Below are 24755 nucleotides of genomic sequence, written 5' to 3' on the forward strand. Positions count from 1 at the left end.
TGCTGTTCAGCAGGTGCTTTTTGTATATGCCCTGACCAGGGATCGAACATGCAACCTTGGTGTGTTGGGACAATGCTCTAATCCTGAGCTACCCAGTCAGGGCTCAAATTTAAGATCTTATGAGGGAGAGAAAGGTAGTCGCAAGCACAGAGTACTGAAAAGTTTGACATCAGATGGGGTGGGTAGTTCTCTAATGGAACTCATATCCGAGAGTCCCACCGAGGGCATACGTGGTCATGCTCAAGTGCACATCACCAGATGCCCTGAAAACAAAATGACTTTTCTTGGGCTGCTTTCTTCTGCTTCCTTGATCTTCCTTTTCAGCTTGTGCATGAGAAATAAGTTAGTCATATGGGCCACAATCTGAACCAGACCTACATTGGTGACTACAAAACACATTTCGGGGGGTCAAAGACAAAGGGGGTACATCTCTGATGGAGCTGTGAGGGGTCAGCTCTGTGCCTGACTGCCTCCCAGTCCCCGATGCTGCACCGCATGAGCTGGTGGCCCATCCCCTGTGAGATGAAGAGCCCCCCGGCCTGATTGTGTCATCTCAGCAGAGTGAGTCCCTATCCTTCCCTCATCAGCCATCCGTGTTTGTTGAGGTGATCTGGTCTTTTCTTTTTGCAAAGCCTCACTGGGCGGAGGGGGGAGGACTAGGGGGCACGTGGGTTCCCAAAAGAGGAGACAGATGTCAGGTGCTGATGACAGAACTCAATGAAAGCTCTCCCAGGTGGCTTGCCATTCTGGCTGGGGTGGGCTGGCCCCTGGGACTTCCAAGCAGCAGTGACCACCGGTCTGGGTTGACTTTGACTTTAAGAACTAGACTCGGACCGGCCCCCACGCTCCAGTTTCTGTGGGTGGAGATCCTGTCTGAGAGTAGGCAGGTCCCACATGAAGAAGTGGGGTCCTTGGGTTATCTTAGACACACATGGAAAAAGTTTTTTACAAATTTGCCTTGTAGCCATTTGTTAAGAGGTAGGAGCTGGGGGATGGGGGTGGGAGGTGGGGGTGTGTAGGAGCCAGCCTGAGTTGCTGACTTAATGACAACAGTCTTGCAGAAAGATTGTGTGTGTGCAAACCAACAGATGTGAGTGATCGGGCGAAGGAGGAAGGAGGCCTCAGGGATGGGGGCGGGGTGGTGGGTGAAGGCAGCGGAAACAGAGAGAAAGTGGAGACTCCAAGAGACACGGAGAAAGAAGAAATAGTCAGTTCACTTCAGAATTAGCAGGTGGACCCCAGCGTGACCCTGAGGTTTCTAGTCCTCAGAGGGAAGAAGAGCGGCAGGAGGGGAGGAATGGAGGCACTGTGGCCGGGAACTGCGGTGGCAGAGGACCAGCTGGCTTCTGCTCAATGTGAGCTCAGGTGACTGTGGAAGGAAGCATCCACTGCTGAGCCCCGTGGACGGGCAGGAGGAGATCAAGCACAGGTGAGGGACGGAGGGGCTGCAGCCCCGTGGGGGTAGCCCTGACACCAAGAACGAACGGGCCCCCTGAGAGAGGACCCATGGAAAGGCCTCAGGGACTCCTGGGGAAGCACAGAGGTGAGGAGCCCGCAGAGGAGACAAAGGGAGACAGGCGAAGGGCCCTGGGGACCCAGACGGGGCAGGTGCACGGAGCAGAGGGAGAGAGAGCTAACACCGTGAGGGGACTGGGGGATCCGTGAACTTGGATAAGAAAGACACCCATCTTTATTTTCCCTAACTTCCAGCTGGAACGGAGTTTTCCCTTCCGTTACAGCTGCAGACAAAGACCTCTGGCTCGGGCAGTTCTAGTGACTCGTGACCGGCGGGCCTGAGTGATTGTCCTAGCGCACTCCAGTCATCGTGTGCACCTCAGGATGCCGTTTGTGCCGCTTACTATCTGGAAATCGTGCCATCACACCACCATTAGTCACTCTTGTTCTTTAATGTTTTAGGGAGCAGTACATACATTATCATTAATACCAAAAATTTAAAATATTGTATGGCTTTTGTTCAACATAACTGTTTCTTATTGTGCATATTATTCTCTGCCTTTAAAAAGCACTGTTCTGAGAAACAGTCCACAGCCTTCCCCTGACTGCCTAAGGGCTCCACGGTGCGGGAACGGCCCAGCACCCGTGGTAACAGAGAAGAGGTAACTCTGAGGGACTCAGGGGAGGATGGGGGTGGTGTGTGGGTAAACGCGTCAGTGTCAGCTGGGAGGAAGGAGGTGCAAAGTCACGTGGGCAGAGCCGGCAGGAGCTCACCGTCACTAGGTAAAATAATGTTTACTGGCACCGACACCGAAGATGTGCCAGCCGTTGTGTAGGTTTGTGCAAGATATGAAGTGAAGGGCAGGACAGAAATCAGGCGCCCCAGGAGGGAGAGAAGGTAGGGCCCCGTGGAGTGGCTACATGAAGGAGACGCTAACAATGAGCTACCTTCCTGCCCCCCCCCCCCACTACCCCGGGACAGGCCATTTCTTCTGCCTGGATTTCACGTCTCTCTTTGCTGCTTCCTAATGCTTCCTCTTGCTCCAGGCATCAGCTTCCCCTTAGAGCCCCAAAGGGGCTTTCCCTGCCCCGTGGGCCGTAAGACCTCCCTCCTGTACATGATCATTGCACGATCACCTCTCTGTAACACTTAGCCCAAATTTACATTTACTTGTTTGGTTACTTGTTAATTTGGTCTGTCCTCATGGTAGTGACACTAGGGCTGAGCTGGGACCCTCTGTCTTATGCAATCACTCTATCCCCAGCACTCGGCATTGAGACCAGCACTGAGCAGGTGCATACATAAACACGTAATAAGGTAAATAGGAGTGAGTAAGAGCCACAAGCCATAGTAAGACCCATGGCAGACCTCCTGAGTCTCAAACAGCTTGGGAAGTTGGCTCTGTGACCTCACTCCAGAAGGTGTGGAAAGCCCAGACAGGGCTGGGAAAAAATGAGTGGTGGCAGGTTAGGTTTGAGAATTTAGGTGGAAATAACAAAAGAAAAGGCTGGGCCAGAGAATAAAAAACTGTTAAAATTGCTGAGAATGATGAAATGTGAGTTCAGAGAGAGCCCAGTAGCTGGGGACAGTCTAACGAAAGAGGTGACGTGGGAGAGTGGGAGACACGAAAAGCCCCCTTGGGGAGTGGAAACTGGTTTGTGAGGGTGGAGGGGGGGCAGGGGAAAAGTTGTGGTTGAAGGTGACAACGTCAAGTTGGAGGTACCAGATGGAAGATCGTGACCCGGAAACTGCTGTCCCCCCTTCTGGAAGCCTGTACTTCTCTGCCAGAAGTTTACTGCTGTCTGCAGGGGCCCAGTCTTCCTTGTGGTAGAACTGCTTTTACTTACAAGAACTTATTTCAGGACTAACTCAGAGTAAAGCAAATATAGAAATGGAAAAATAATAACCAGCCCTGTTCTTATGCCCCGGGGTTGGGGGGAAACAATGGGAAGAAACGGCGGGGGGGGGGGTGGGGGGAGAGGGGAGGCAATGTGACCTATTCACATCAGAGGGAGAAATCACATAATCCAAATAGAAGCCCAGAACCAGCAAGGTGAGTCTGTCAGAAATTGGTCCTTGCTTAATTTTGCAACTTCTAAACCACCTGTCAGAGGTTACTATGAACTTGCCAGGTCATGAAGAGAGAAGAAACACCTTACACCTGGCTTGGTGGGTGGAGTTAGAGTATTAACAACAGGAAATATTTACATTTGCTACATGCAAGGCTTTATTCTAGGACTGCACATGCAGCACAACTAACCCAGACATAAACATTCTATGAGGTAGTTACTACTTATAGATGGGAAACTGAGTCCCAGAGAGCCTAACTGATTTGCCAACCCCCACCCCACCCTGATCTGCCTTCAGAGTCCAGGCTCTTAAACGCCACATGGGACTGACTTTCAATGGACTGTGGCTGCTCATGTTCTGAATCCTCACCGACACCCAAGAAGAAGGATTTGGATGGCATGTCCTACCATGGTGGGTGCTTTTCTAATTGTTTGATGGTTGCTGATTGTGGTTCAGTTTCCTTAAGTGTTTAACTGGGGGCGGGGGAGTACCATAGAGAATAACAATGGATATAAAAATCACACGTGGATAGAAATTTTTTCCCTTTTAAGCAAACTTCATTGTTTGTAGTTTTAACAATGGTATTAGCTTCAGGAGTGAGCAAGGTGGAGAGAGGCAATCAATCTGAAGCCTACCCGGGAACCTGCAATGTGACATGTGTGATTGAGAGGGCGGGCACGGGAGCCAGAATGGCTGAGGTCAGGTTTAGGCTCCACCACTTACCAGCTGTGTGCCCTTGGGCAAGTGACCTATCTGTTCTGGACCAGTTCTCATTAGCTAAGGCTAATCATAGCACCTACTTCAAAGGCACTGTAGGGAGATTGAAAGTAGTCTAGAATGGTGGTTACATATACTGGGTGCTCAATGAATAGTAGCTACAAAACATAAACAAACTGCAAATGCTGTACCTGGAGACATGAGGATCTGTCTAGGAATGGAGACAGGGAGGGACTGATATGTGGTAAAGCAAATGTAGCAAAATGTTAATGGTAGAACCTAGGTAGTTGGTACATGGTGTTCACTGGGCCTGCTTCCAAAATAACAACTTGGAGTTGGAGGGGAAAGACCCAAAAAAGGGACCTGCCCTTTCTTTCCAAGGGCAATGTCAGGTGAGGATGTGATGTTTAGAGATGGGGGGCCATCTTGGGATTGAGTCAAAGCAAAGAAATCACGGAGCGCTGATGCTGCTGAGTCACTGTTCTGGACTGAACTGTCTCCCCAAACCTAAAGGTTGAAGGCCTAACCCCCAGTGGGACTGGACTTGAAGCCAGGCCTTTGAGGTGGAAATTAGGGTCAAATGAAGCCCTAGGGTTGGGGCCTGATCCTCTCTGACTGGTGTCCTGATGAGAAGAGGAAGAGACAGCAGGGACATGTGCACAGACAAAAGGTTATGTGAGGACCCGGCATGGCGGTGCCATCTGCAAGCCCAGGAGAAGAGCCTCTGGAGAAACCAAACCTCCGATACGTTGATTTCGAACTTCCAGCCCCTGGAGCTATGAGAAAATAAATTTCTGTTGTTTAAACCACCCAGTCGGTGGTATTTTGTCCAGGCAGCCCTGGAAGACCTAAAACAGCCACTTAATTAACCAACCTTGGAATTATTTATCTACTGCCTTCAATGGTAGAATAAATGTCCTATTGTCTTAAAAACAACTCGAGTCTTTTCAACAAATAAGAATACAGACACAGATCTTATAAAAGTCACAAAAATTAACTCAAGATGGATCACAGACTTAAATGTAAAATGCAAAACTATAAACTCATAGAAGATAACAGGTACAAACCTAGATGACCTTGGGTGTGGGGATGATTTTTTCGATACAACACCAAAGGCACGATCCATGAAATAAATAATTGATAAGCTGGACTTCATTAAAATTCAACATTTCTAATCTGCAAAAACAATGTCAAGAGAATGAGAAGACAAGCCAAAGACTGGGAGAGAATATTTGCAAAAGAGACATCTGATAAAGGACTGCTGTCCAAAGTATACCGAGAATTCTTACAACTGAACAATTAAAGAGATCCAATTTAAAATGAGCTAAAAACCGTAAGAGATACCTCAACAAAGAAGATACAGATGCCAAATAAGCATGTGAGAAGATGCTCCACGTCATATCTCATCAGGCAAATGCAACTTACAGCCACAAAATAACACTACTATTAGAATGGCCCATTTCGGGAACTCTGATGACAAAACTAGCAAGGATGTATTAATAGTAGAGCCATAGGAATTCTCATTCATTCTTAGTGGGGGTGTAGAATGGGACAGCTCTCCTACAAGACCGTCTGACTGTTTCTTACAAAACTAAACATACTCTATTAAGATCTAACAATCGTACTCCTTGGTATTTTTATCTAAAGGAGCTGAAAACTATGCCCACCCCAAAGAGGTGGATGTTTATAACAGCTTAATCCATAATTTCTAAAATCTCAGAAGCAACCAAGATGTCCTTGAGTAGGTAAACAGATAAACTGTGGTCCATCCAGATGATGGAATATTACTCAGCACTAAGAAGAAATAAGCTATCAAGCCATAAAGAGACATGGATGAATTTTAAATGAGTATTACTAACTGAAAGAAGCCAATCTGAGAAGGCTATATACTGTATGATTCCAATGATACGGCGTTCTGGGACAGGCCAAACTATGGAGCAGATAACAAGACCAGTGGTTGCCAGGTGATGGGTGGGAGTAGGAGATGAACAGGCAGAACACAGAGGATTTTTAAGACAGTGAAAATACCCTGTATGATACCATATGGTAAATGTATGTTATTACACATTTGTCCAAGTCCAAAGAATACACAAGAGTGAACCATAATGTGAGCGAAGGACTCTGGGTGACTATGGAGTGTCAGTGTAAGTTCATCTGTCATAACAACTGTTACGCACCGCTGTTGGGAGGGTTGTTGATAATGCCAGAGGCCTGGCCTGTGTCAGGATGGGGGAGGGTGTGTGGGAGATCTGCTTACCTTCCCTCAATGCGGATATGAACCTGCCACTTCTAAAAAAATAACACCTCAAATTAAAAAAAAAGGAATAGAAAAAAATAAAAAAATAACAATACCAGCTCCACCTGCTATTTTGGATAAGCTATAACTTTTACAAGCCCCTGTTTCCTTGTGGATAAAACAGGCATAATGATAAGGTTAACCTTCTAGAGTTAGTGTAAGAAGGGAATGAGGAGACAGAGGAGAAGGTGCTGAGCACTGTGGTCAGGAACTCTAATGTGACGGTTTTTCTCGGAATCAGAGAGTATGGGGAAGCTCTTCCTCCCTGCATTGGCTTCTCAATTGGCCTTGGTGACTGAGGGTGAAGGGGCCCAACTATGTACACTCTGTCTGGTGAGACCTTGCTGCATTTAAGGAGGAGGACCCAGGGCGGCGGCAGCATACAGCCCAGGGCTTGGTTCCCCGTATTGATCACAGGGCTTGGTGCTCAGACTCAGAGTCTGCAGAGCACTGAGCACCGACACCCCGCCCCTTGGGCCCAACTCCACCCTGAAGTTCTGCATTAACCAGCCGCTGAGGGTTGTAACTCCCTAGGCTGCTCACCTCCCTGGCCCACACCCCAAAGCCAATCCCACAAGAGCCCACTCAGCTGCACTTACCCACATCGGCCCCGCTCAGCGCTCTGCCCAGCGGCCAGGGCCTCATGTCGATCCTCTCCCCATTCACCATGAGCAACTGCACGCAGCCCTGAAAGCCTCGGTCTGTTCCCGTGGCTCGGACCAGCCAGTAAGTACTGGGAGCTCCACCAAGATAAAGAGGTGTCCGGAAGGTGATTTTACTGTACTGGCCCTTTAAGATAGATGAAAACTCTTATTCATGAAATGAATTCAAAAGCCAAAAACGCAACTGATTTTAACGAGGGACATGATTAGGATGTAGTTTACAGCCATCTGTATTTATCTTTAAGACATTGCCCTGCAGCAAAATTAAACCACCAGTTACCATAGGAAACTCAGTGAGCTTCTCAGAAGGCTGTTTTGAGAAAGGATGATTTTGGAATGCCTAGAAGGGAAGGGAGGGAAGGTCAGAGCCAAGAGCAACCCAACGGGCAGTGTACCATACTGGTGTCCAAAAGAAACTTTCCCTTTCCAGTCCTGACACCAATGTACTGTGTACCTTGGATGGGTCACAGAGCTACTCTGTGTTTCAAAAGGTGATAATACTAATTTTGTGTATAGGTGGGCTGACATTGACCCTTTCTCTGGCCTAGTCACCTTTACACTATATCCTGCAAAAAACATTGGGATGGGGTGATTACCAAACAGATGTTGTTGCAAAATATTATGAAATTTGCTCATGGACACAATTTTTTTTTAAGGGTTCTTACAGTTAGGTGGAGACATTTCCAATCCAAGAGCAAACCACAACCTGGATTGTAGGTTATGAGGTTACAAATACAGAGCTGAATGTTAGGGGGGACAAAATTAAGGCACCCTTGGTCACTCGTTCTTTGATTATGGAAATATCTCATTCATTTGGATTAATGGCTGTATAGAAGAGGGATGGGAAAAAGGCATGTTGGCACACTTATAAAATGTCCAGGAGTTAAGCCACTGAAATGTAATCTTGATCTTCTCTTTATACTTTTGTTACCAAGAAGGGGAAGACCTAGCCATTGTTTTAGCTTTGCTAATGAGCAGATAAAGACTCATAGGAAAATAATATACTGAACATGAGCCAGGCAGATGTAAAGCACTCGCAGTGAATTTTAGAGATTGTTTGCCAGCCAGTGGCACACCGTTGACATAACACTCAGTGCCCTGTTGGCTTGTTCTGTTAACATCCTCAGAATTCACTCCTTCTGGATCCGTATTCACCCTCTGGCCCATTCCCTGACCCAGGACCATGGTGGGGGCTGACAGCCCAGGCCTCTACTCCCTCCCTGGAGCATTCTGTGCATCATAGGGTGGCTGGTTCCTCTGAGGTCCCCTTTGCAATATCCCAGGCAACAGCCTTCGTGGCTGGCCTCTCCCTTCCTCTGAGGAGGGTTGCCTTCAGGTTCCTGCAGCCTGCTTTGTCTGCTCATGCAGGGAACTGAGGTTGCCCTGGAGTTTGTACTATTCCAGCACAGCCCTTAACAGTTTTTAATGAGCACAGGGCTATGAAAATTCAACTCACTTGCTCTGGGTTGGAATCACTCTGAGCTGTAACTTACAATCCAGCTTCCCTGTGGGATGAGGCTGAAGCTGGAACCTGCAGAACTTTGCCTGAGATCCCACTCATGCTGACTTTCGCCCTTCCCTGTCCATCTCTCCCCTCCCTTACAGGGTTCCTATGGCAGCGCTTTCTTAATCATCGTTTGCCCAAGACTCCTCATCTCAGGTCTGTTTCTAGGGAGTGCCACCTTAAGACAGAGTCATTTTCTCTTACAACGATTTATTAAATAGTCCACCTCCGTGGTCCTGCTTATACAACTTGCTTAGCGAGTCCTGGTAGTAGAGATAAATGTTGCTCTGAGTGTCCATAAAATTATAGGCTTCACTAAAACCATAGACTCTTAGGATCAGAAAAATTTGAAAACTCATATAACCCATGCTTCCACTGACTGCTGGGTTCCTTGAACATCCCCACCAAAAAGTTTTGATAAGCTACTTTTTGAATACCCCCAAGGACAGGGAACCATCTACTGAGAAAGTCTGTTCACCTCTGTACACCTTTGTGTGATTAGGTAAAGTAAAATTGGCTCCTTGCAGTGACGCCATTCAGCTTTAGCCTTGGGACCCACAGAGAAAGTCCTTCTTCCCAACCCCCTCCCTTTGACTCTGATGAAAAGCCACCATCCACACCTTCATCTTCTCTCCTCCAAACTAAACAATGGCCCTTCAATCAATTATTCCAGGAATTTCAAGTCATTTTCCTATTTCACCGACTGCTCTTTGAACATGCTCCAGTTTGTCTGTAACCCTCTTAAAGCATAATCAAAGATCTGAATACAATCCTTTTAGAGGATTACAGTCACCATTAGAGCTCTGGAAGCTGTACACATAGTCACCAGACTAAAATAAAATTATCACCTCCCTTTTTCTAGATGGTATGCCGCTAGTAATGTAACCTGTAATTTCTTTAGCTTACTGTTATGACATGGCTGTTTATTAACGTTCATTAAATTTCCTTGCTTTAAAGCTTGAGATATTTTCACAGATGTTGCTTTTATTATAACTTCTTCATCCTGTTTTCATGATATATTTTGGACCTAAGCTCAAAGCTTCTTTATTTCTCTCAAATTTAATTTTAATCATATTGGCCCTATTCTTCCATCACTGATGTGACTCTGTAGCTCATTTGTTCTGACTTTTCTTTCCTTAGAAATATAGGCATAAGTGATCTCACTCCTTCACATTCACTATATTTGGATTCTTGTTCCTCTGGAACTACTGGGGTCCAGATTACTGCTGGTCAGCAAAGCATGGCCCTTTGCACAACACGCCTTGCCAGCCCAGAGTAGTGAAGAGCCAAGGCGGGGAATACACACAAAGGCTTTCTTTCTACATTTTTCCTCACAGAATACGGACACCTGACTGATTGTAATTACAGGTTCGGTGTCTTTGCGGACTGCTAACCCAAACTGTTTATTCCAAACAGAGTCCTAAAATTGTCCCGACCACGACAAATATGTGAGCATCTAGGTGATTTACTGAGTAGCCCAATGGTTATATTGTTTTACCACTTTCTATAATCATGGTCCCCCCAAAAGGTAGATAAATGGATTATATTCCTGCCTAGTGAACCTAGTGAACCAAGTAAACCTCTTGGAACTATTTTCTAAAGACACAGGATTGGAACACCCCCATCTTAAAAGCCAGCGTTGTCTGCCCCTAATAGTGGCTTCTCCCTCTACGCCTGGATTTAATGTCCTGTGGAAAAAGGACATGTCCCCACGTACCCACCACAATGATGCTTGCAAACTCATTCCTCCTCTTTGGTAGACGTGGGATGGATGTGTGCCGCGAAAGCTGCCCCAGAGCAGCAAGGCCCCGCAGGAGGACTTCAGAGTTCCACTGCGTGGGTCGGCAGTGAAAAATGGCCCATCCACTTGTACCCTGCCAAGTCTGCCTCAGCCCTCTGCAGTGGGGTCCCCTGAGGATGCCATCGAGGGCGCCAGGCGAGGGGCGGGAGGGAGGCTCACACTCACCTGGGACTGGCCCGTCACCGGTGTGTTATTGCTCAGCTGCAGCAGTCCATTTGGCCCGTCTCTGTAGAGCATGACCGTGTGCCAGGCCCCCAGTTTGACCTTGTTCTCGCTGATGATGACGGCGACCCCGGTTCCACAGTTAAACCTGCGTAGGAGGAAACAAAAAGAGAGCTTTGGTGATCAACTGGCTCACTACGTTTTCAGCCCCATGGACATCGCTCTCAGGCTGATGGCTTCTTGGAGAGTCAATCTGTTCAGAATCAGGCGTGCAAATACCGAGGGTAGTTTAAATGTATGCACAGAAGGACCAGAGGCCTGTTCTCTGGGGCGACGTCCGTCTGGTTATCTTTAGTCTGCCTGTGAAACCGTTAAAAGTGGGGCTTCTTTAACCTGCTTTTCTCTGCAGCTTAGAAAGAGATAGCAACTTAGAACCTCCTTGTCCTTTTCCAGAGGTTACCAGGTGCCTCTGGTAGATTCAAGGTGCAGCGAATCAGAACTTGAGTCATTCTGCTTCCGGGGGTTTCTCTGGGGACTGCCTCCAACTTCCAAATGGCAGGCTCAGTGATGTTAATAAAATGTAAAAAAGCCAAGTCTTCACATTCGTGTTGGCGGGCCAGCCAGCACTGCTGTCCTTGCCCAGCTGAGCCCGAATGCAGGGGCAGGTCCCAGGGGGCTCGAGCTTAGGGGTGAGGTGTGGACACAGGAGGAGCATTTGCAGATGGTTGCATTCTTCTTTTATTTTATTCCCAACCTCCATATGGCCAGGGTGCCCGCTGGTCACTATGCCTGGCATCTAGAATTCTGAACCTTTCTGTTTAACGTCCACACAGCCCCCATGCCACTTCCCACAGGTCCTGAGATCACCAGCAAGGAAGGAAGCATGGCTGGCGGCATCCTTCTCCAGGCTGGAGCTGATTTCAGCCCACTCTCCTGGCCTCTCTCTGTCTGTGGTCCTCAATGGAGTGGAAAGGGATGGAGAGGCATTGCAGGAAGAGCTCAGACTCGCTCGGTAGGAGTTGCAGAGACAGAGAACTTCCCCCAGCCAATAACTGCCGGTCTGCTGGAGTCTCAGATCCTCTGGGTGTTCTAGGCCCCTGCCCTGAACCTGGAGGCTGACAGCAAACTCCCAGGAGTCAAAGCCTTTAGCCAAGGAAGAGGGGCCATTTTCTACCCCAAGTGGGAAGCTCAACAGTCTTTTCCAACTTAAGCAGAAAGATGTTTTGTGTGTTTGTGTGCTGAAATAATCAAAAGACAACAATGGTTGATGCTGACTGAGAGCTTGCTATGGACCAGGCACTGCGCTAAGCACTCTTAGGCATGGACTCATTTAATTCTCACAGGAGCCCTGGGAGGAAAGGCAGGCTTGGAGAGGTTGTCATTTGCTTGGGGTCAGGCAGAGGAGAACGGTGCCAACAGGATTTTAACCAGTGCACTGTGGAGAAGGACAAGGCTGATTCTCATTGGTTGCTCTCAAATAGGTGTGTGTACACCTCTGTGAAGGTGGTTAAACACTCACACCTCCGCCAAACCCTGCTCATGGGAAACCATGCACAAATCCAGTGGCTTCCAAAGTGTGTTGGGAGATAAATGACCAGGGCAGAGGAGGTGAGCCCAACAGCCCACTCCAGCCCGGAGGGCAGACAAGGAAGGGGTGTGAGCCTCTGGGAAGCCTGAGGAAGCTGTTGGCTCTTCTCTGCTCTCCGTGGCTGTCAACCATACTTACCACCAGGGCCAAGGAGAGGATCCCAGCCTTCATTCCGTCACCCAGGGAGCCCCAGGAGAGAAGGGACTTAACTGCTGTGCCTCACCACTGCATTCCTGGGGTCTGCAACAGTACCTGGCATCCTGTGGGTGCTCGAGACACACTGGATCTTGAATGAAAGGATGGTTTGGGGTTCCAAATGTTGCAGAGGTCACCTTGTGACCCTGATGCTCCAGTATTTAGCAAACTGGTCCATGCTCACCTTACAGACATGGTGCCTTATCTACGGGAACCCCTCCTATACTTATTTTATTCACACTATAAAAATGGACATATAACATAGAGTAGCATTAGAAACTGCAGGCTTTGGGTGGGAGTTACCTGAACTGGAGCGAGCGTCGGATGAGGGCCAGGGACATGAAGTCGCCCCTCTCGTGGGCATTCTCCCCACAGAAGAGCAGTAAGCCGTCCTCCGCCTCTGCCTGGTGGATACACACACAGAGCCGTGAGCGCCTCCTCGTCCATAAAGTGCCACCTGGAAACACTCATGAGTAGGAAACCTGAGCATTCTCCTCTCTGTGGTCCTCTCTACAAAGGCACAAGCATGTGGACGCCACGAATCCCCAGGTACATGGTCCCAGTTCACTTCCAATACACCACTGGCGGCGGTATCAGCTGTGTGAGGACCGGCGGGGAGGTGGCACAGGAAGGCAGCCTCCGTCCCACCTGCTCTTTCCTGGGCTCAGTGGACCCAGCAGCGGAGCCTCGGGAAACCATGCGCACAAAGACCAGGGTCAGGGAGAGGCTGTTCTCGCACTTGCCAAGTCTATTTTCTCTGGACAAGCATCCTGTAGTTTTTCCTTATTGTTATTATATATTTCTTACTTCCCGCCCTCTGAGAAGCATGCAGATCTGCTTTCATGCTTCTCTCAGGAGAACGGGACAGAGAAGGGTGCCCAGCGGCAAGCCTATTTTGCTCTTCCCCCATGTTGGCTGTCCTAGACTGCGCCAGATCATCTTTTGGACACTCAACATGGTGACCATGACCTCAAAGGGACTTGTTTCCAGGTCTCCAGACATTGTCATGTCATCAGAGACACCCATGAGAACCACTTTAAGCTGAAGCCACACCCTGAATTCTGCTCTGCAGGTGGTCCAGACCAGAGGGCATCTACTGGGCCTGACGCGCTACGCCAGGGCTGTGTATTTCAGCTTTTCTTTGTCCGGTTACAGCGGTAGCCATGAAGGCAGATATTTGGGCTCTATTTAAAAGGGATTTTGGAATGAGACTGCATTATGCCTTCTGACAAGCTGGCCAGGGAGGCATCACTTTTATGAGCAACATGGCTGGGACCCAAACTTTCTCTCCAAGAACCTTCAGGCCAGTCACTGCCATGGTTAAATCACATGCAGAACCCACCCTGCCCTCAGTGGTGCCTTGCATGTGTGAATGTGCCCGTCATCCTGCTACCCTGTGAACGGTCTCAGGACAGGCATTACCTTTGATACGGACCTCCCTGCTTCCTCTCTCCCTCCCCCTCCCTTTTGTGAGAGGATGTCCAATGGACAGTCATTGAATAACAATCCTTCTTACCCTAAATTCAAGAGTAATTTGAAATGCCTGATGGGAGTTCTTCAGAGGTTCAAAGGTTACATAAGAGTGGCCAAAGAACTGAGGATACTGTATAATGATATCTGAAAAAAATAAATAAATAAAACACACAAAAAAACAGGCTGTTTCCTTACTTATTCAAATGCAAAAGTCAATTCACACTGGTGTTTGGGTGTCATGAAGTGCAAACCTCTAATCTGTTAAACCTAGCTTACTATCTTTTTTTTCTCTACTTTTCATACCTACAATTCTCATTCTTGGGGATTTTGAGCTCTTGACAGTCTTAGAGAGAACCTGGGCCTTTCTCTAAAAATCAATACTTAAAATCTTAAAAAGAAAAGAGGCCAGAACAAACCCTACGTGGTCAGCAAAACTACCCTCTGGTTTGCAGTGGGGCTAGCCCAGCCCAGCACCATGTCCTTCCCCACCCCCAGCAATGGCCTACCTTCTGAGCAGCTCTGGCCACCTTTGCCCAGGTGGCAGTGGCATCGTGAGTGCCCCCACGTGTAGTCATTGGCACAGAAGCTGTCCACAGGGCAGAGAGTTTCATCACAAGACATGCTGAAGGGCCTCGGCACTGTAGGCACGCCGGTCTTTCTTTCTCCTGTCCCTGGCGTGGGCTGGGGAGCCACCGTGGTCGCGGGGACAGACGCTGGGGCTGGGGGGACAAGCCTAAAAGCGGTCTTTGGGTTTGATCTCAGTGCAGTCTTGGATTCTACCAACAATTTCTCATTCCCTCCTTTGATAGCAGGAAGTGGTTTAACCTATAGCCAGGGAAGGATGAACACCGAGCGCCAGGAATTAGATGGTCTGTTTATGGCACATGCCTAATGCTTGACAACATGGTCACTCTCGAGACGTCCCGCAACCCTGGGATGAAGATGGGGCAGGTGGTACTCACCCCGTCTATGGGCAAAGGATGTGAGGCTCAAGGATTTTTAGTACTTTGTACATTTTAGTACATATTTTTAGTGCTCTGTGTTACTCAGAAATCAGTAAAGCTGGTATCATATGGTTAATTATTATTACAGTATCACAAAAATGGAATTGTCAAGGACTTGCTCATTTCCTGATAATACCTGACTTTGTAAAATTTCACCTGGTGGGAAATCTCAGCATGTTTCTGCCAGACTGTGAGTAGAGCAGGCAGGGCTGACCACAGAACATCAGAGCGGTCGGTGCTTCGTTAGAACTAATTTATGGTCACCTGGGGCATCCTAGTCAGAGGAAATAAATGTGCTGAAGGGAAATGAGCCAATTTAAGTCAGTTTTAAGTAAAATTCTAACAGTCCAACTTGCCTTGTTCCATAGGAAAACAAAAACACCCTGGGGGTTGGAAGAGCAGAGATTTCTGTTACCTTCTGGAAGGAAATATCCAAATCAAAGTCGTCATCAACTCCATCGTCATCCTCACTGACTCCCGTGTTCGTTATGTAGTGGGGTCCATAGCGGCCGCTTCCTGCCTCCTCGGGGCCTTCAAAGGAAAGAAGCACACTGCTGTCACCATGGCCCCCACCCCGTCTATCCTCACTCGGTCAGGCGCAGCTGCGTCGGACGCATGGCGAGGTGTTGGCACACAAAGAATTCAACACAGAAGAGGAAGCATTGGTGACCAAAAACTATGAAAAAAGAGTTGCCATTTGATACTGACAAGACTGGCAAAAGTGTAAAAGTTGGGCAATAAAAAATGTCACCAAGGATGAGATTAAAGGGGAATTGTACATGCTATGGTAGACGTGTACAGTCACTCTGCAGAACAACTGGGAACAGGGACTGCAGTGGAAAACCTTCACACATTTGGACCCAGCAAATAACTTACCGAATCAAAAAAAGCATGCATGTCAGGAGATGTGCAAAACATGTTCATCATAGCACCAGAATTTGTCACAGTCAAGGAGATCTTAGGTTTGCTCTTTATAACCACAAGGAACCCCCCAAATACCTACCAACAAAGAATGGCTACGTGAGTGACAGTATCTCTATGGAATGGAATCTACAACAGCAGGGGACACAAATGAATGTGTGCTTAGTAACACAGCAGTGGGGCTTAATCTCACATCATTTCATCCCAAAGTGCAAGATGCAGAAGAACACATTCAGTTTAATGCCATCTATATAAAAGCCAATGGCAAACAAAAATTAATATATTATTTAAAGATACATATGTGTGTAGTTGAAACAATGAAGAAAAAGTAAGACAGTGACAAAAATACCTGTGGAGGCCCTGGCCAGTTGGCCCAGCAGTAGAGCGTCGTCCTGGTGTTGTGGAAGTCCCGGGTTCAATTCCCGGTCAGAGCACACAGGAGAAGTGCCTATCTGCTTCTCCACCCTTTAACCTCTCCTTTCTCTCTCTACCTCTCTCTTCCTCTCCTGCAGCCAAGGCTCCAAAGTTGGCCCGGGCCCTGAGGATGGCTCCATGGCCTCTGCCTCAGGTGCTAGAATGGCTCCGGCTGCAGTGGAGCAAAGCCCCGGATGGGCAGAGCATCGCCCCTTGGTGGGCATGCTGGGTGGGTCCTGGTCGGGTGCATGTGGGAGTCTGTCTGTCTGCCTCCCCCCGCTTCTCATTTCAGTAAAATACAGAAACAAAAACAAAACAAATACCTGTGGAAGGTTATAAGCGTGTGCCCAAGGTGGTCCAGGGACCTTCCAGAGTACTCTATAGTGCTCTTATTTCCTAAGATACTGTTGGGTATGTATGAGTATTCAGATTATTTTTATATGCTATATATAATTTTTTTCTTAGAGATATTACACTGCAGCAAGCACTTCTATACCCAGGAATAAAAGGGGCCCCACATGGTATCTTGGGGGCCAGCCATTTCCATTCGTTTTGCAAGACATGGGGCCTTTCAGCATTGGAAGGAAGAACTCTTAGGAGACAATACAGGACATTATCCTTTGGGGGATGGTCAGGTTAGCATTTCTGCCCAGTAGCCAGCCAGGAAATGCACCAAAGCGCAACAGTCCTGACTAGACACTGGAAGCACTCCCGGGATGCGAGTCTTTCCAGTTCTGCTCCGTGGTGCCCCACTTCCTCCCAGCAGGCTGCAGCAAGCATAGGTACCAGCTGCCTTCTCCAAACTGGCACACAGGGCACCAGTCTCCAGGGCAGTAATGTTGCTGACAACAGAGATAACTTTGTAGGCTTTTGATGCCCAATGGTTATTAGATATCCAATGTTTGGAAGACTGATAAAGGGAAGAAAGGAGGAAGGGAGGAAGGGAGGGTGGGAGGAAGGAAGGAAGGAAGGAAGGAAGGAAGGAAGGAAGGAAGGAAGGAAGGAAGGAAAAAGGGAGGGAAGGAAAGAGGGGGGAAGAGGGAAAGAAGGAAGTGGAGGGAGGAAGGGAAGGAGGGTGAAGAGGAGAGAAAGGGAAAGAAACAAAACATTAAAAACATAAACTGAACTTAAGAGACATTCTGCTTTCAGAATAAACTAAACCAAACACCTTTCTCAGAAAAGCAAACTCATCCTCTTCAAGGCAAAACAGCGAGCAGACTGAAAACGAAGCTGAAGGAAATGACAGAAAGGGAGTGTGAGAGGTGTTCTCAGCGGGCAGCTGCGGAGCAGAGATCTGATGGGGACCAGGAAGAGAGAAGCGCGATGAGCAGGTGAGTGGAGACAGGAGATGCGGAGAAGGCGCGGTCCTCAGGTGCCCGGACACATCTTGGTGGAGGTGGGATAACACACCACCTCCACACCAATCCCCACAGTTTTGTTTAAAACAGTCCACACGTCAGCTGGAAATTCCAGCCTGTGGATGCCAGACTTATACCTGGACATAGTTTTCCTGACCCCCTGCATGCAGCCTGCACAGCTGGGGACAGACTCTGTCTTCACAGACTCAGGAAGCCCCTGATAACACCTTTCCCCTCTCCCGTCTCTGTGTATCTGTGCATCTCTCAACCTCTCTCCAAGCCTTTCTCTCTTCCTCTGGGTCTCCATCCTCTCTCCATCCCTTTCTTGTTATTCATTTCTGTGTCTGTCTCTTTCCTATTCAGAATTGTAGGATTATTGTCATTCTTGTTGCATTCTCCTCAATGTCAAGATTTTTCACTTCATTTTATGATACCCTATCTGAAAAAAAAAAAAAAAAAACTTTCAAAGATCTCCCCACCCCCGTTGCCTGTAAGATAAATTTCAGGCTCCTTGGTCAAGAATGAAGGATCTCAATGGGACCACCTTCTCTTCTTTTCCTTTTTTCTCCCACCACCATTATTTATTGAAGCCTACCTACCTCCTCTCTCCATGAACAGGCACTGTTGCTTGTTTAACATAACATTTCTAAACTTTACAACGATCCTGCAAGGTAAGTGTGGCTCATGTCACACAGTAGAGAAATAAATCAAAGCTCACGGAGATGAAGTGACCTAAGATCAAAGACTTTGTAATTGGTTGAGCCTAACTCCAAGCCTACAAAAGTGAAAATTTGGGGACCTGTTCCTCTTGTCACCTGCAAGAGAACTAGCCACTGGGGAGGAAGAGGAGGCCGATATTTAGAAAGCTAACACTTATCGATCATTTTTATGGTGCCAGGAGATTTTCAGACATTGTTTCTGCTAATCCTCCCCAAATCCTGTGGAACTGGTGTTATTATTTTCATTTTGGCATGGGAAGATATAAACTCAGAAAGATTAAAGAGCTTGCTCAAAGGCACACAGATAGTCGATGGCAAAGCTAGAATTTATCTTGGACTCGCTTTGATTTCATCCTGCCACTTACATTCTGACTCCAAATTGTGTCTTCGGTTTTTGCTTTTTTCTCACCTTCTCTTCAAAAGTATTAACAGACAAGCCAGTCTGTCAGCTGATTCCTGAATCGATCTTGTATTTTCTTACCCCAGGACTTTATGCTCTCCTCCACACCGCCATCCTGTTCCCTCTCCTACGTCCTTAGGCATGGCCCACTCATCCTCCCAGTGACACACGTTCTGGGGAAACAGAATGCTTCATCAAAAGGCCCAAATCAAGTGATACTTTAAAAAGAAAGCATCAGACTTTTTTGGAGAAAGAAATGGTGACTCCCCCAAAGATGGAGCTGCCAAGACCTGTGGGACATCCTCTGGATGGTGCTGTCCACACACGGTGTTTGCCCCTAATCATGAGCTTGGGATCAGCTCCCATAGCTTAATGAAATCAATAAATGTTTAGGACAGTGTTGATACCTTCTGAACTCCTGGTCTTGGAATGCTGCCCTTGTGTTTCCCAACTCAACTGGGAACCCCTTGAGGGTAGAGGCCATATTTTAGGCTTGATATTCTTTCCTATCCTCCATTTAACCAACATGTCACATGCTCACCAACGGCCGAGATCTCCCCAGGCAGAGGAGACGCTCCCGCAATGCTATCATACTACAGTGGGACTCCGTGAGGAATACTTATATGGTGAAACTCTACCCCCAAATCCAAAGACGCTCCCTCAAAACTGCCACTGTTCCAACTCAGGCTAGTGTTCAGGGTTGAAGAGAACTTAGACACCATCCAGTCTGAATGTCTCATGAAAACTTGTGACCTGAGCACACAGAAGAGAAGGGACTTTCTGCCCCTTAACCCATGCTAGGAAGTCTATCGTGAAGGGAATTCCTTTGAGAAAAGGACCCAGATGTGTTTGTTGCCAAAGGTACAAAATGATATGATGATGAGAATGGAAATGAATACAGATTCTCTGCTCATCTCAACAAGTAAAATATGGCACATATTATTCACTGGATCCAGTTCTTTGGTCTTTATAAAAATTGCTCTGTTTTGACACTGTATATAATATATCTCCTTGAAGCCAGAAGTTATTTCTGGGCACAGAAAGGGTGTGAGATACGAGTGGGGAAAGGAATATGGAATTACAAAGACTTAGAGTAAAAAATTTTTGACTTTTGTAGGCAGACCTTTGTGATCAGCTAGCGCAACAAGTCCATTTCACAGAGGAGTAAACTGATGCTCAGCGAGACCAAGTGACTTGCCCAGGGAGACAGCTCGTTAGTAGTGGCCAATTTAGAATTCTGGACTCCCAATGCCATTTTCTAGTACCCTTGGCAGCATCTCAATTTCCCTACCCCTACCTCTCATAATAATCCAGGCTAGTAGTCATTTCCCATTTTTTTAATAGAAAAGCAGTGCGCACCGAGAGGACCAGCCACAGCATGAGCATGCCCGGGAGAAACCCGGACGACAGCTCCCTGCTGCTGGGTCCTGCCAGCCCCACCCACCTCCCATCTCAAACTCAGGGCCCACATGAAGTTTTTACTAATGCTATTGCTAAATGGAGACAGAATGTTCAGTCCAAGCCAGTGATAAGAATTCTCCCAGTAGCCTGGGGCTATTATAATTAAAGTGCATAACTTATCTCTTTCTACTTGGCACTTTGTTAATTAGGAAAAGAGAACATTAAAAAGGAGGCATTTATTTAGAACTGGAATAGTCAAACCACTGACTGAATGCAAAACAAGTTCAAGGGTATTTCCACTCTAAGAAAAACTAATACACAAAATACAAATTTCTATTAATAAATTAAGGATGGCTTTTATTTTACAAAGACCTGCATGTTTGTTTTTATAAAGGCATTTCAACTTTTCTCTCTATATAAAGTGAGCTTCTCTGATGTATCAACATGGTATAATTCTGATTTTTAAAATCTCAACAGGTTTCTTTTTATGGAATTGAAAAAGTGATTCTGAAATATATATCAAAGAGCAAAGGGTCAAGAGCAGACAGGGCAACTGTGAAGAAGAACAAGGTGGAGGAGAATTAACTACCAGGCACCATGACTTGATAACACTGTAGAAATTAAGACAGTGTGGCCTTGAGGGAGGGATAAAGGAATAGACTATAGAACACAGAAATGGATCCACAATAATGTGGAGATGGGATACATCAGAAGATGCCATTAAAATCAATAGGAGAAATGATGAGTGATTTCATCATTGGTGCTGCGGTGACTGGTTATCGGTATGAAAAAAATATGTATTAAGTTAAGTTCCTGCTTCTTCATACCTAAAAGTAAATTGCTGGTAGATTAAAACCCTAACTATGAAAAACAAACATTTTTAACGTTTAAAATAAAATATAGATTTTGCTTAATGGCCTTAGGAAAAGGAAGTAGTTTTAAAAACCTAGAAAACATAAATCACAAATGAAAAACTAAAATATAACCACACAAACAAAATACTTCTGTTCAATAATTGATACAATAAGTGAAGTAAAAGTCACAGTGGAACATATGTTTGCAACATATATTAAGATTAGTATTTAAATGCATATATTGATGCTTATTTCAATTTTCTTACAGGTTTTATTCAGTTTTATTCAAACTGCTGATTTAAAACCCATTAGCGAGTAGTAAAAATAATTTAGTTCTTTGTACCATTCAGACACAATATTGATGATAGTAAGATGTTCTAAAGGCCTCTGATCACTGAAGAGATTTCACTTTCTGCTTGCGAACTTTTCTTTCCACTGCATAAACTAAAATCTGAAGTTAGCGGCTCTTTCCCATTGTGGTTGGGCCATGGAAGAAGTCAACCACCTGAGGCAGTATCCTGGGCCTTCTCTGCTGTGACCTCATCTCTACCATTCCCAGCGGCTCTTCGGGCTCTGAAGGTCTGTGACCCATCGCCATCTGCTGGATGGCTTGTGAACTACCGCCATCTGGGCATGCGTCCTCCTACTGCCTCCTGTCCGTCATTCTCTAATAAGGTTCATGATCCTCAGAATCTGTTGGACTCCGGAATCCCTTATGACCCTGTGACTAAGACTACTGATGGGAGAAGCATCCCACTGGGCCAGAAAGGGTATACATTCACATTTTAAAATCTGGCAGACCCCAGAGTTGGAGTCAGACGGCAACTAACCATGTTTCATGACAGATCTCTGCCCTCTATGCAACTGGGAATGAGAAGCTGAAAACAGCAAAACTTCCGCTATGAGACTTGAGGTTTAAAAACGGTGGTTTTATCCTCCTAGCATATGATTTTTTTCTTAAAAAAAAAAAACCCTCAAAAAATTGTCTCAAAAGTGTACTTAACTATGGATAGTATCTATCAAAGTACTAATCGTTAGACTAGCAGGTAAGAGACTTGGGTTTCAAATGCTATTTATATTACCAATGACCATGCACATTGGTCCATCCATCAATAACACAAGAGAGAGGAAACAGTCTGACCTGCTCTGCTTCAGAGATATCAAAAGGGGAAATATCGACTTGGACAAGCCAAAAGACAAATAAAGACACTGTCAAAGTGGCCCTGCTTTGTATACAACAGTGAAACAATCTAAATGTCCATCGGCAAAGAATTACCTAAATAAATGTGGAAGAGCTTTATAATGGAACATACTGTGGTTATTAAAATTAATGAGGCAGATTTCTATTTACTTGTATCCAAAAATGTGGATAGCATTTTGTTATACAAATAAAAAAACTGTATATGTACTATGATCTCATCATTGGATTATAAAAAATTCTGGAAGATTACGTACCAAAATGTTGATAGTGGTTACATCTGGATGCTGAGATTAGGTATAATTTTCATTTTTATTTTTTACACTTTTTTTTTTTTTGTATATTTCTGAAGCTGGAAATGGGGAGAGACAGTCAGACAGACTCCCACATGCGCCCGACCGGGATCCACCTGGCACGCCCACCAGGGGCGATGCTCTGCCCACCAGGGGGCGCCGCTCTGTTGCGACCAGAGCTACTCCAGCGCCTGGGGCAGAGGCCAAGGAGCCATCCCCAGTGCCCGGGCCATCTTTGCTCCAATGGAGCCTTGGCTGCGGGAGGGGAAGAGAGAGACAGAGAGGAAGGAGAGGGGGAGGGGTGGAGAAGCAGATGGGCGCTTCTCCTGTGTGCCCTGGCCGGGAATCAAACCCGGGACTTCTGCACGCCAGGCCGACGCTCTACCACTGAGCCAACCGGCCAGGGCCATTTTTTACACTTTTTATGTTGCTTGAATTTTTTTTTCTAATAGTTAAGTATAGCTTATTTTTTCTGTTAGAGAGAACAACAAGAAAGGCTATTTCTGCTTTGGGATATTACAACAGTTTTCTTAACCGGCTCCCTTGTTCTTGCCCCTGCCCCTCTAGAGACCTTCCTTCCATTACACAGAGAGTGGGTTTGTTGAAACCTAATGAGGTCTTTTCACTCCTCTAGTCAAGTGCTAGCCTTCCCTCCACCCATCTTCCAGTCGTTTCATCTCTCTTTGAGCAAAAGCAAAGTCTAGCGGCCTCCTGTGGTCTTCTAGGTCCTAGTCAGGCTCCACCAACCATGATCTCTCTCCTTCCACTCTGCTCACTCAGACCTCCCAGTATGGCCACACAGACCTCCTGAGCCTCCTTGAACACTGAACACCCGAGGATGCTCCTGCATCAGAACCTTCGCATTTGCCTGGGATGCTCATCCCACATGTGGGTGGGTGTGTGGGTGGATGGATGGATGATGAATAAACAGAGAGATAGGCAGATAGATAGCTCGATAATCAATCCAGGTATATATATATACCTAGAGAGTTCACTCCCTTCTTCTTGTTCAAAGATCACTTTCTCAGGAGGCTTTTTCTGACTGCCCCGCCCTTCCATGCTTTGTTTTTCTCCATGGTCCTTACCACCATCTGACATGCTATCTGAATTTTAAAATTCATTTGTTCTCTGTCTGTGTGCCTGGACCAGAATGTCAGTTCTGTGAGGTCAAGGATTCCTTTTGTCTGTTTTGTTTACTGCTGAATTCTCAGCATCTGAAACAGTACCTGGCACATGGTAAGCACTAAACAGTTGTTTGGAAGAAAAAATAGATATATTGTTAAATAACTTGGGGAGCTGGTTCTTTAGAAAATGGGAGTCCCACTCACAAGGTAATCACTAGACTGGGTTCTTGGCCAGGAACTGCCACTAAATGACCTTGAGAAGGAGGCTGAGTCAGCCCAGGCCTCAGTTTCCTCATGTGCTGAATGAGGGAATCCTTTCCAGCTCTCTGAACTTACAAACCCTCAACCAACTAAAATTTGACTATGGCATCTGATTATCCCCTATGTTCCTTGCAATATACTAAAAGAGGCAAAGATGAATGAGATAAAGTCTGTGTCCTAAATCTATAAGCATGAAAGACCAAAAAGTAATTCATATTTTTGGACTCCACATAAAAGGCACCATTCTCTTATTATATGAGATGATACTATTCCTTCTTGCTGTGGGGCCCTTCCCTATGCCCCCAGATCCACCTCTGCCCTTTTCCAATCTGCCCTGGACCCCAGGAGCCTGACCTGTCTGGCTCCCAGTTGTGTTCTTCCCACTAGGAAGCCCTAGCAGAAGAATGGAAGGAGGAAGGAAAAGGAGTCAGTCTTTGTTCTTCAACTTGCGTCCTATGAGGCTGTCACAGGACACCTGTCTGAAGGTCAAAGCTCTTGCCTGCTGACCCTCCCTGTCTCTAGGAGTTGATAATTGCTTCTTCTTCATTTCCTTATACCTGTCTGAACTTTTGCAAATAGTCCCTTCACTAAATTCACTTCAAATGACCCAACTGCCCATGCCTCTGTTTCCTGCTGGGAGTCTGGTGACACCTGAGATCATTGGAAAAGCCATCTTTTCTCCCATGGTTGTCTCTAATTTGCATATGTCTGCACATACATTTGGTTGCACGATCAGATGCACTCAGCTGGCCGGCACCATGTTCCTCCTATAGGTCCGGTCACTCTGTTGGGCTGATTTCATCTAACTCCTCTGGGCTCAGCCACTATTGTGGCCCTACATGCACTCATCAAAGAACCTAAGTGATTCAGGGATTGAGATGCTA

The 24755-nt window shown here is 46.5% G+C and overlaps 1 protein-coding gene across 4 annotated transcripts in view; it reads right to left on the reverse strand.

The window, feature by feature from the left end:
• EGFLAM (EGF like, fibronectin type III and laminin G domains) overlaps nucleotides 1–24755 on the reverse strand; it is a 148112-nt gene that overhangs the window by 34446 nt on the left and 88911 nt on the right. For all 4 annotated transcript variants that reach the window (XM_066378839.1, XM_066378830.1, XM_066378845.1 and 1 more), the window contains exons 8-13: nucleotides 15344–15459; nucleotides 14431–14749; nucleotides 13968–14068; nucleotides 12755–12855; nucleotides 10672–10816; nucleotides 7139–7328 (exon numbers count right to left, since the gene is read on the reverse strand). In XM_066378839.1, the coding sequence (XP_066234936.1) occupies nucleotides 7139–7328; nucleotides 10672–10816; nucleotides 12755–12855; nucleotides 13968–14068; nucleotides 14431–14749; nucleotides 15344–15459 (972 nt within the window). The remainder of the gene's footprint in view (nucleotides 1–7138; nucleotides 7329–10671; nucleotides 10817–12754; nucleotides 12856–13967; nucleotides 14069–14430; nucleotides 14750–15343; nucleotides 15460–24755) is intronic.

The sequence above is a fragment of the Saccopteryx leptura genome, chromosome 1, assembly GCF_036850995.1.
Source record: "Saccopteryx leptura isolate mSacLep1 chromosome 1, mSacLep1_pri_phased_curated, whole genome shotgun sequence".
NCBI classification, from domain to species: Eukaryota; Metazoa; Chordata; class Mammalia; order Chiroptera; family Emballonuridae; genus Saccopteryx; species Saccopteryx leptura.